This window comes from Heptranchias perlo, chromosome 29, assembly GCF_035084215.1.
Source record: "Heptranchias perlo isolate sHepPer1 chromosome 29, sHepPer1.hap1, whole genome shotgun sequence".
NCBI lineage: Eukaryota > Metazoa > Chordata > Chondrichthyes > Hexanchiformes > Hexanchidae > Heptranchias > Heptranchias perlo.
In genome coordinates this window covers 37,296,676-37,309,661 of record NC_090353.1, presented here as the reverse complement: position 1 = coordinate 37,309,661, position 12,986 = coordinate 37,296,676, and the positions used below count along the sequence as shown (strand labels likewise).

At 44.3% G+C, this 12,986-nt stretch overlaps 1 protein-coding gene across 1 annotated transcript in view; it reads left to right on the top strand.

Moving 5' to 3' along the window:
- The window catches only part of ell (elongation factor RNA polymerase II), a 122,633-nt gene that overhangs the window by 60,838 nt on the left and 48,809 nt on the right, over nucleotides 1-12,986 (top strand). Inside the window, exons 3-4 of the mRNA XM_067968580.1 lie at nucleotides 1,885-2,006; nucleotides 11,849-12,012. Of these exons, the coding sequence (XP_067824681.1) occupies nucleotides 1,885-2,006; nucleotides 11,849-12,012 (286 nt within the window). The remainder of the gene's footprint in view (nucleotides 1-1,884; nucleotides 2,007-11,848; nucleotides 12,013-12,986) is intronic.

Below are 12,986 nucleotides of genomic sequence, written 5' to 3'. Positions count from 1 at the left end.
ACCTACCTCTTTGACCAAGCTTTTGGTCGCCCATACTAATATCTCCTTATGTGGCTCGGTGTTAAGTTTTGTTTGATAATCGTTCCAGTGAAGCACCTTAGGACGTTTTACTACGTTAAAGGCGTTATATAAATGCAAGTTGTTGTTGCTACTGGTGAGAGCACTGTATTGTAACAACCCCTAATGATATTTACATTAGTCCAGGGCAAGGTGTTTTTTCCCTGTTGATTTCCCCCCCCAACCCAATTTGCTCCAATAAACAAGTTATTGTACCTTTGCTATAATCCAGTCTTCAAGTTGCCTTTGTGAGGGAGCAGTTTAAATGTTCCGTAATACCTTGCCCAGAAGGCACATTAATGGTGGAAATGGGAATTCCTGTCAAGTGGCAGCCTTTGTTTGGAAATTGCTACTCGTTCTTGAATAGAGTGGGCTGTGTTAACTGTGTGCAAATTATGGCTGAACCGGGAGTGTCGCCTCACACTGTCAATCACTGTTGGGTGTAACTGGGTATCGTACCGACAACGCCATTCAGTCAACCACACTCAGATTCAAGTGTCTCTCTCTTTCCCAGTCAAAGTGGTCATTGTGTTTTTTGCTAATATTATTGATTAAAGGCTTGTCAGACAGCACACACTCAATTGTATGCCCACAGATCAAGCAGCTTCACAAACTTCCACCAAAGTGTTTGAGAGTGTCATTAAAACAAGATAACAAAAGCAAAATACAGCGGATGCTGGAAATCTGAAATAAAAACAGAAAATGCTGGAAACACTCAGCAGGTCAGGCTGCACTGTAGAGAGAGAAAGAGTTAACGTTTCAAGTCAATGCCCTTTCATCAGAACTGATAAACGGTCATCAACCTGAAACATTAACTCTGTTTCTCTCTCCACAGAAGCTGCCTGACCTGCTGAGTTTACCCAGCATTTTCTGTAATTAAAACTAGGCCTTTTGGCAACTCAAATTGTTTATTTCTCCTTTGCTTCACCTCTTGGTAAGACTCAGATTGGGAACTGACTGAAGTGGAGATAAAATTTACATTGGTTGCTTTGTGGGTCTGATGAAGGTCAGTGTTCTAATGCTCAATATCACTGAAAGAACAACCATCAGCTTCTAATTCAATGGCAGGTAAACGCCACACTAGCTGCTGTGACCAGTGCAGTGATCAGACCTTTCCCCATCAGTAATGCCTTGTGATTCCATCAGGATCTCAGCCGTCTGAACTCTGCAGTAGTACCCAGCCTCCGTCCTCTTGTACAATTGTTAAAGTAAAAACATAAGATTTGCACTTACATAGCACCTTATCGAGTTCTTTACATACAAGGAATTACTCTTGCGTAAGCCACCGTGGCGGCATTTTGCACACAGCAAGATCCCACAAATAACAATGAGATGAATGACCAATTGATGTGTTTTTGGTGGTTTTTGTTGAGGGAGGAATGTTGGTCAGGACACCGGGTGAACTCTCTGCTCTTCTTTGAATAATGCCATGGGATCTTTTGTGTGTACCTGAACAGACAGATGAGGATTGGTTTAACGTCTCTTCTGACAGCACCTCTAACAATGCAGCATTCCTTCAGTGAGTCACCTGATGAAGGAGGAAAGCTCCGAAAGCTTGTGATTTCAAATAAAGCTGTTGGACTATAACCTGGTGTTGTATGACTCCTTACATTTGTCCACCCCAGTCCATCACCGGCATTTCCACATCATGACTTTTTACATAGTTCCCAATATGCCTTGGGTTATTTTTACATCATTTGAATTTGTTTTCTACTTGTGTCCTACGCCCACCTAGTTTACTCATTAAGGGAGGTTATGTTCGTTGAACGGTTTTGGAATTTGCTGTATTTTTTTTAAAAAGCTGACATTTTCTTTCCGTTCTGACAGCGAATCACCATTCCAAGGCCAGATTGCCCGAATGAAGTGCGTATGTTCACATTTTACCTTTGCAATGTCGGCAGGGACAATCCCCAGTGCAGCTTCGACTGTATTCAGCAGTACCAATCCCGGTAAGTGAAGTGGATTCTGTTTCTAGCACTGTTCCTGGTAGGGCATTTCATGTCTTGCATAGAATGTACAGCACAGAAACAGGCCGTTCAACCCAAATGGTCCGTGCCGGTGTTTATACTCCATACCAGCCTCCTCCCACCTTCCTTCATCTTTCCCTATCAGCATAATCTTCTATTCCTTTCTCCCTCATGTCTTTATCTAGCTTCCCTTAAATGCATCTATGCTATTCGCCTCAACTACACCATGTGGTAGCGAGTTCCACATTCCAACCACTCTAAGTAAAGAAGTTTCTCCTGGATTCCTTATTGAATTTATTAGTGACTATCTTATAATTATGGCTCCTAGTTCTGGTCTCCCCCACAAGTGGCAACATCTTCTCCATGTCTACCCTATCAAACCCCTTCATAATTTTAAAGACCTCTAGTAGGTCATCCCTTTTTCTAGGGAAAAGAGCCCCAGCCTGTTCAGTCTTTCCTGATAGTTATAACCTCTGTTCTTGTATCATCTGTGTAAATCTTTTTTGCACCTTCTCCAGTGCCTCTATATCCTTTTTGTAATATGGAGACCAGAACTGTGCACAGTTCTCCAAGTGTGGTCTAACCAAGGCTGTCTTATATATATTTAACATAACTTCTCTGCTTTTCAATTTTACTCCAGTGCAATGTCTGAACAAACTCCTATTGATCTTTTAATCGTCTGTGTTTTAATGAAAAGAGCCCCAGTTTTTCTAGCCTCCCCTCATAACTAAAGCCTCTCATCCCTGGAATAATCATAGTTGATCTCTTCTACACCCTCACCATGGCCTTGACATCCTTCCTAAAGTAAGGCATGCAAAATTGGACACAATATTCTAACCGATGATTTGTATAAACATAGAAACATAGAAAGTAGGAGCAGGAGCAGGCCATTCGGTCCTTCGGGCCTGCTCCGCCATTCAAAATGATCATGGCTGATTGTCTAACTCAGTACCCTGTTCCCGCTTTTCCCCTATATCCCTTTATCCCTTGATCCCTTTAGCATTGAGAAATATATCCATCTCCTTCTTGAATACATCTAATGACTTGGCCTCCACTGCCTTCTGTGGTAGAGAATTCCACAGGTTCACCACCCTCTGAGTAAAGAAATTTCTCCTCATCCCGGTTCTAAATGGCATACCCCATATCCTGAGACTGCGACCCGTCGTTCTGGACTCCCCAGCCATCGGGAACATCCTCCCTGCATCTAGTCTGTCTAGTCCTGTTAGAATTTTATATGTGTCGATGAGATCACCTCTCATTCTTCTAAACTCTAGTGAATGTAGGCCTAGACGACCCAATCTCTCCTCATACGTCAGTACTGCCATCCCAGGAATCAGTCTGGTAAACCTTTGTTGCACTCCCTCCATGGCAAGGACATCCTTCCTCAGATAAGGAGACCAAAACTGCACACAATACTCCAGATGTGGTCTCACCAAGGCCCTGTATAACTGCAGTAAGACATCCCTGCTCCTGCACTCAAATCCTCTTGCAATGAAGGCCAACGTACCATTCGCCTTCCTAACTGCTTGCTGCACTTGAATGCTCGCTTTCAGCGACTGGTGTACAAGGACACCCAGGTCTCGTTGCACCTCCCCTTTTCCCAATTTATCACCATCCAGATAATAATCTGCCTTTCTGTTTTTACAACCAAAGTGGATAACCTCACATTTATCCACATTATACTGCATCAGCCATATTCTTGCCCACTCACCCAACTTATCTAAATCACATTGGAGCCTTTTTGCATCCTCCTCACAGCTCACATTCCACCCCAGCTTTGTGTCATCTGCAAACTTGAAAATGTTACATTCAGTTCCCTCATCCAAATCATTGATATATATTGTGAATAGCTGGGGCCCAAGCACTGATCCCTGCGGTACCCCACTAGTCACTGCCTGCCACCTGGAAAAAAACCCGTTTATTCCTACTCTCTGTTTCCTGTCTGTCAATCAATTCTCAATCCATGCCAGTATATTCCCCCCAGTCCCATGTGCTTCAATTTTGCACACTAACCTCTTGTGTGGGACCTTGTCAAAAGCCTTCTGAAAATCCAAGTACACCACATCCACTGGTTCTCTCCTATCTATTCCACTAGTTACATCCTCAAAAAAATCCAGTAGATTTGTTAAGCATGATTTCCCTTTCATAAACCCATGCTGACTTTGTCCAATCCTGTTAATGCCCTCCAAGTGTTCTGTTATCACATCTTTTATAGGAACATAGGAACAGGAGTAGACCATTCAGCCCCTCGTGCCTGCTCCACCATTTGATAAGATCATGGCTGATCTGTGATCTAACTCCAAATACCCCTACTGATGTTAGGCTAACCGGTCTGTAATTCTGTTTTTTTCTCTCCCTCCTTTTTTAAATAGTGGGGTTACATTTGCCACCCTGCAATCTGTAGGAACTGTTCCAGAGTCTATAGAATTTTGGAAGATGATCACCAATGCATCCACTATTTCCAGGGCCACTTCCTTTATTACTCATCAGGCCCTGGGAATTTGTCAGCCCCATTAATTTCCCTAGCACTTTTTTTACTAATACTGGTTTCCTTCAGTTCCTCCCTCTCACTAGACCCTTGGTTCCCTAACATTTCTGGCAGGTTATTTGTGTCATCCTTTGTGAAGACAGAACCAAAGTATGTGTTTAATTGTTCTGCCATTTCTTTGTTCCCCATTATAATTTCCCCCATTTCTGACTGTAAGCGACCTACCTTTGTCTTCACTAATCTTTTTCTCTTGACATATTTATAGAAGCTTTTACAGTCAGTTTTTATGTTCCCTGCCAGTTTACTCTCGTACTCTATTTTTCCCCTCTTAATCAATCTCTTTGTCCTTCTTTGCTGAATTCTGAACTGCTCCCAATCCTCAGGCTTGCTGCTTTTTCTGGCAATTTTATATGTCTCCTCTTTGGATCTAATACTATCCCTAATTTCTTTTGTAAGCCACGGTTGAGCCACCTTTCCTGTTTTATTTTTGCGCCAGACAGGAATGAATAATTGTTGTAATTCCTGCACACGTTCTTTAAATATTAGCCATTGCCTATCTACCGTCATTCCTTTTAGTAAAGTTCCCCAATCTATCATAGCCAACTCACACCTCATACTTTCGTAATTTCCTTTATTTAGATTTAGTTTAGCATTAAGTTTAGCATTACCTCTGCTTTTGTACTTTATCCCTCTATTTATAAAACCTAGGATCCCATATGCTTTTTTTGTTTACACAGCTTTATATACTTGTCTTCCCACTTTTAAAATGAGTGTTTTGAGTAGCTAAGTCTGACTACTCCTTTTTAAAGTTTTACCATTTCGTGTGTATTTCCTCTCATTCTTTCTCCTGAAATGAATTGCCTCATATTTCTTAAAATTAAACTTCTTCTGACATCAGCCTAATATACTCATTTGTCTTTTCTCCTGAAGTTGCTTGCAGACCTCTTCACAGTTAACCATTCTTGCTATTTTTGTTGACTGCAAAATTTTAGATTGTGCCTATAAAAATATATATATTATTGAGAAGAGCAATAGTCCAACATTGACCCCTTCGGGACAGCACTGTTTAAACCCCTCCAGTCTGAAAACATCCATTAACCACTACTCTCTGTTTTCTGTCCTTTAATTAACTTCCTATCCATGCTGCCACACTCCTTTTAATACTGTGTGCCTTAATTTTATTAACAGGCCTCCTATGCGGCATCTTATCAAAAGCCTTACACATAGCATCTACTGAATTTCCTTTATCATTACACTCCTTCGCCTCGCTAACTAATGGGACTGATTGGATAGCTCTTTCAAAGCGTCGGTACAGGCGTGATGGGCCGAATGGCCTCCTTCTGTGCTGTATAATTCTATTCTAACAACACACGGCAAAAGTAAAAAGGAGAATGTAACATCCAACAGTCCCGGGTCTTCACATCGCGCCCTCTTGGCCTCTAATATTGATATAAAGGCATCTTCAGCTCGCTAAATGGAGGGGTGGATACACAATGGGGATCCGGTGCAGAGGTCCGTTAGAGAACAGGGGGGTTTACAGCCACGTTTGAGCTCCCCGTCTTCAAGCGGGCATCTGGTAGAGGTTGAATAGGGACAGCAATCAGAGAGGAAGTGATTCCAGGCCACCCATAGCAGAAGCCTATATGCATACTCAGATGGTCGCCCTTGGAATGTTGTTCAGTGTGGAAGGACCTAAGCAAGAGAAAAACCCTGGTTCTTCCAATTTCCTTAGAAAGCAGAGTGTAACATCTTATTCCCCCCTCCCCCTCAGTGATATGGTGAGTGGTAAAATAGCTCGTCATGCACTGATCCTTCAGACCAAAAGGCGCCTGCTCCAATTCCCTGTTTGTGCTCAGCTAGCCCATCCAGAGGCATGGTATAACCAGAGCCCTCCAATAGAAATGACCCTAGTAAAAATTGGTGGAATAGTATAGTACTTCGAAAGCAGCATGTCTCCTGTTGAGCGACACTCTTCTAATGCCTTAGTGACATTGTAACAGCACCTTTTAAAGCTGGTATCCCAACTCTTGACAAAGGTCTTGGTTTCAAAAGGAATACAGTGGAACTGACGGTAGAATTATTGTCAGCCGCAATGGTTATTTACGAGCATAGAACAGCTGCACTGTTCAGCTCTGATTCTCCCCAAACTACCAGGGAATTTTCAGAGGGCAGTATTGTTTCAAAGGACAGTTTTGACCTGCAAACCAGAATGATACCAAAGCTAAAAGGATTAAATTATGAGGACAGGTTGCATAAACTTGGTTTGTATTCTCTTGAATTTAGAAAGTTGAGAGGTGATCCAACTGAGGTGTTTAAAATTATAAAAAGATTTGGGAGGGTAGATACAGAAAAATTATTTCCTCTGGTGGGGGAGTCCAGAACAGGGGGGCATAACCTTAAAAATTAGAGCTAGGCCGTTAAGGAGCGAAATCAGAAAGCACTTCTTCACACAAAGACTGTGGATGCCGGGGGTCAATTGAAACTTTCAAGACTGATTTTTGTTGGGTCAGGGTATCAAGGGATATGGAGCAAAAGCAGGTAAATGGAGTTGAGGTACTGATCAGTCATGATCTAATTGAATGATGGAACAGACTCAAGGGGCTGAATGGCCTCCTCCTGTTTCTATTTTCCAATTTGGTCATAGAAAGGGCTAATGGTGTGTGTGGGTCTGTAATGAATGGTCAGTAGAATGAGAGAGTTGCGTTGCTTTTCCAGTCCTGGAGACTTGTTTGAGGTAGCCAGGTTTCTACACTGAGCCCAGATTAATACCATCAGCCAGAACTCTCTTGCCAGGGTCCAAATGAATAGCATGCAAATCTTTGAAGCTTCATTATAAGAGGTCAAGAAAGCTTTGAAGCCTGAGGGACGGGAGGGGAGAGGTGTGGCAGCAATAGTTCCTTTAATGTGGGGAAGGGGATACAGATGTGGCTTCTTTTGTGATTTTGGGGGAAGGGGGTTACTGGTAGTTTGACCTAAGCTGATGGGCATTTGATTTGCCAGGTGCTGTCAGCTTCGAATCAGCCTCTTACCCACTCTATCTCTTTGCCTCCATCTCTCGTGCTACCACTCAGCTGGACTCTTGCAGTAACACAGGAAGAGCTTCTGGAATGCTAATGAAGGGGATAGACAACTTTCAATGGTGCCTAAATTGCCAGGATAGCCTCCCCATCACCCCCGCCCCAATAGAACTGCTTGTCTCGCATAGTGCGAAATTTGCACAGACCGACTATTACACATTACTGAGATCCCAGTGGCAACACTCTCATGCTTTGGTAGAATTAGTAAAAATCCTTGTTTGGAGCAGATGAGTGAGGGTTCAATTAGCCAGATGCAAACCCTTTGAGATTTTACCGAGTTTTCTTCTCTTCCACCCCCCCCCCCCCCCCCCGGGCTCTTCCTCCCCTCCTCCCGACATAGTTTAACCTTGGGATGCTTCCTTCTGAAGACTCAGTGAGCTGTCTTCGTAATAACACTGTCGCTGAACCTTGCAACCCACTTTTGTGGTTGACCACTGCCACTGTACAGCTGGTGACAAGTGGGACCTGAAGCGAACAATCTCTTAGTTACTGTATCTAATGTATCCCTATCTCTGTAACCTCCTCCGGCCCTACAACCCTCTGAGAATTCTGCGTTCTTCCAATTCTGGCCTCTTGTGCATCCATGACTTCCTTCGCTCCACCATTGGCGGCTGTGTCTTCAGCTGCCTAGGCCCTAAGCTCTGGAATTTCCTCCCTAAACCCCTCTGCTTCTCCACCTCTCCTCCTTCAAGACACTCCTTAAAACCCACCTCTTTGACCAAAGTTTTGGTCACTTGACCTAGTGTGCCCTTTGGCTCAGCGTCAAATTTTGTCCGATTATGCTCCTGTGAAGCGCCTTGGGACGTTTTACTACATTAAAGGCGCTATATAAATGCAAGTTGTTGGTAAACATCTTTCAGTCACAGTCCTCTTGTAGTGCCGCTAGTTCTTATGCTGCAAACTTGCTGTGGATAAAATGCATTGAATTGTTCTCCCTCCATGAGGTGAGGCACTTATTTGTTTAAAGAAAAAGGTTTGGAGGACATAAGTTAGCCTTCAGCCCTGGGCTAGGGAACAGTGTTGTTTCCCCCCCCCCCCCCCCGCCACTTCCTGATTGTTATCCAGTGACCACTGGTGGAAAGTCAGGTGGGGACAAGGTCAGGCTCTGCTCTGGTGCCCTCCACAGTCGAATAGCCTGCCAACACAGTCTGGGCTCACATGAAAAATGACCACTTGGCCCAAATGCCAGTGAGTTTCCAGGACCCGTAGAACTGTGATTCCAGCACAATTGCTAGGTTGACCAGAATGGAAGCCTGTTTGTCCAGGGCTGGTGATCTTGACCATGTCTGCATGCCTGATCTGTAGTGGGCAGTTTATTTTGAGAAGGGTTTTATTACTGTGGTGCATTGCCTTTTAAGGCAGAGAGCAGTCAACCGTGCCCCTTGGAGCACTCCTAAATGTAATTTTATATAAATCATTGTAAGAAATGGGGCAGACGACAATTTGATAGTACAGGAGTTTGAGCCAGTTATTCGCCACAAAGTGAGTTTGCAATTTTTGCTGTATTAATTTGTAGGAAAGAGAGAAGATGGCAAGTGTTGACATTGTTTGTTTACTGAGGGGTTTGGGGGGGGGGGGGTGGGGGCAGTGGGGAGAGAGGAGGGGCAAAACCAGTGCCTGTCCCCTCAGTTCATCCTCCTAAACTGACTACAATGCCGAGACCTGGATATCGCCCTCGGTTGGGACTCCCTAAAGGAAAGAAAATGACCAGATTTCTGAATGTCCAGAGACACTGCTATAGTGTAACGCTTTGGGATTTGAACCTTTTGTTCTCTGGGGCGGTAAAATAACTCACTTCTGATTCTTCACACTGCGTTGAAGAGGAACGGTGCATGTGGGTGCGAAAGCCGAGCTATTAAGCTGCCCCATCAGTTGATAATCACATACGCGTGGACGCTGACTGACATTCTGGTTTGGGATCGGCAGACGATCAGCAGTGGCTGCTGTGTCCCATAATTACTCTGTAATGTATAGGCAGGAGCTAAAAATACTTTCCACTCGGGGGAAGGGAATTGCCTGTTGTGCTGTGTGGGTTTTTTTAAAGTGATTTAAGTTTTTTGCAGTGGGGATTGAGAATCCACATTCTGCCATTTTTGTGTACTAGCATCTTGGCAGAAACCCAGATGCAAATTCAGAGCTGGAACTCCAGAGATCAGCACAATCTCTTACCTGTTCCCCAGGCTTCACAAACTATTCTCTCTCTTCTTACTGCCCTCAGAATTGTGTTATACCACCATCGGCCGTCTCTTACTCATCATGTAATCGATGCACTAGGTATGATATTGCCTTGTGGTTACCAGTGACTCCCCATTGAAAACTCAGCTCGTTTAATTTAGAATTCCAGTATGTGGATTCCACTGAAGGATTTTATCAGCGATATATAAAGCACCTTAACAGCTTTGTCAAAAGTGTTTCACAAACAGCGATTAAGGTGAAAGACCAGTTAACCTGTTTTTGGTAATGTTGGTTGAGGGAAGAATGTTGGTTGGTCTGAACACTGGGATAACTCCCAGCTCTCTCTTGAATGTTACCATGGGATCTTTACCACCCACCTGAACAGGCAGATGGGGCCTTAGTCTAACGTCTCATCCAAAGGAGAGCACCCCCTCATTACTGAAGTGGAGTGTCAGCCAAGATTTTAGGCTCGTCTCGGAGTAAGGCTTGAACCCACAATCTTTTGGTTCAGAGGTGGGAGTGCTACTAATTGAGCTACGATGACCGTCTTTAACAGAGAGGCACTTTCTTCTGACGTTGGGAATTAGACTCAGCAGATCTGATGATGTCAGTCAAGGAAAACGCACACCTTCAGTCTGTCAGATGCTGTGCTTGCAGTGTTACAGCTTGGGTAACCTGCGTGCTTTTCAGATATACTGGCACACTGATGGGTTAGTTCTCTTAACCTTGGGAGCATTTACACCTTGATGACTACCTGATCAACTGCTGAAACGGCATGTACAATGCACGGAATAGACTCTGGGTAGGGTTATGCAAATGAGAGCCCTGGAATCATTTAAGGAACAGCGTGATGGCAGGTTTGAGCCAGTGATTCCCCGCAAAGTGAGTTCGCAATCTTTGCCGCATTATTTTGGAGGAAAAGGAGAAGATGGCAAGTGTTGAAAAATTGTGTATCTTTCGAGATGGATGTGCTAAGGTGGGACAGATGGCCTTCCTCATCTGTATGTATCTTGTAAACTTCAATATTAATGGAACTTGTATGGTCTGGAGGAGTTGTGTGGTCTGACTCTCCTTTGCCTGTAGCCCTTGGCAGAGTTGTTCCTTTCCTTGTACCTGGGCCTCCATTCATGGGCAGCCCAGTGTGGAATGTATAGGGAACTGTGATCCTGTATAGTTCCTTTTTTTTTGCTCTCCTGTAAGGGGAGGCAAGGTTATTCTAGCTTCCATTAAGCTACTGAAAGGGCCCTATTAAAATAGAACTATTTATTGCCACTATTTCTCCCACCCCACCCCCGTCTTTCCTGTGGGGATTGCCTGGCCTCAATTTGGCTGCTGAAATCAGGAGCTCACTGTCTGAGGAATGACGGGCACAGTTCCGTCACTGCATGTTGTGTCGATTGGGGTCATGGCCCTTCACAAGTAAGTTGGTCAGTATCACAGGCCTATAACATACTTTTTCACTGGGTTTCTTTTTTACCAATGTTCCCCCTCCCACCTCTCCTGAAGGTGGTTTCAGAAGGGGTACAACTCCACCCTCTGGCACCTCACCCAAATAGTGCTCGTCCTTGGCCCAGGCATTGACTTCTGCTGGGGTGCAATTTCACAGCAGTCCTTCAGTAACTCACCTAAGTGGTCATTCTTCATGTGCGAGCTGTTAATAGTTGTCTCTCCTGCGATGTGACCGTCACAGCCTATCTTGATCCCATCCTCACCTGATGTCTACACGTGTGCCTTCCAACTGAAGGCACTGGGTCATGATCAGGTGCAGGAAACCAAGCTGATTTACCCACCCCCCCACTCAATTCCTTGCCCAGGGATGTTGAAGCCAATTGTAGTGCCTCTTACTGTCATCTGGCTAAGGACTAATTCAGTGCACGCGCGAGATCGAGCCTTGGTCCTCCTGTTCCCTGTGGCTCGGGTACTCTCCGGATAAACCCGCTGAGGGCTTTCCCTTGGTTTCTTGGAGCCTTTGTAATGGTGTCGCGGCTCAGTGTCCTGAATGTGAAGGTTTCCATCCTGTGTTTACTTTTCATGTTTAGAGCCATTTCTGATCGAGTGTGTTCTTTATGTTTATTCCTTGGCAGCTTCGGAAGTGTGCAGCTGGACTGTCTCGGGGGCATACAGGATAAAATCACTGTGTGTGCTACTGATGACTCCTACCAAATGACCAGAGAGCGTATGACTCAAGCGGAGGAGGAGACCCGTAGCCGCGGAGCGATAGTTATTAAACCCGGGGGCCGATACAGAGGTATGAAAATCCTGGCTCTGCTCCTGTCGATCCTTTCAACAAGCTGGTGCTGACCGGCCGCTCGGTTTTATGGCTGGCTAGTGTTTGGGGATTCTTCATTATACCCTTTGAATCACATGCTGTGCCAATCTATTGCTGGTGGTGACCACACAACCATATTTTACATGTTTTACCTGTCATTAAGCTGGCTGCTGTGGGCTAGGCAAAAATGTCTCAGTTATGGAGGAGATGTTGTTTTTCCAAATTTGGGTTGATGTACATTGTTGGGAAAATATAGGGAGGGTTTTACTCTGTATCTAACCCGTGCTGTACCTGCACTGGGAATGTTTGATGCTGACACTGGGTTCCTGAAATGGAAAATGTTCCATTACCAGTGCTAACAACACTCACCTTGATGAGCATTAAAAAACATTTTTTTTAAAAACTTATTTTTATTCCTTCAATGATGGACAGCTGCCATCTAAATATCAGGTTTATTATTATGGATTAGCTGTAGCCAATCTTTCAATGAAGGGGAACTTCCAGTCGCCCAGTAGTGTTGTTAAAGTGAGCACTTCCTTAATACCTACCCTCAGCACTGATTCATATCTATCACTCCAACACATAAAAACCCAGCTCAAATACAAATGATTTACATTTAATGAAAGCAGATCTTGACCCCGTTTCAATCACTGTGGACCAGCTGGACTTTCCAACTAATCATATATTTTAGCTGATAAGAAGTAAACTGTGTGACATGACCATCTGGGGACAAACTCTTGCTATTGGCCCCTCCAAATCAGCAAATGGCTCTCCTTGTTAAGTGAAAAACATTCACTTTGAAAGCATTTCACTGTCTTACTGGAAAATAAAATGGTGCTGGGTACTAGGTAGTGGTGGAGCGCTCCCCCTTGTGGTGTTGTGGGGGCGAGTCAGAGGGGTGAGGCTGTGTAAAGGAGGGGCTGCACTCGAGGGGTGAGGCTGTGTAAAGGAGG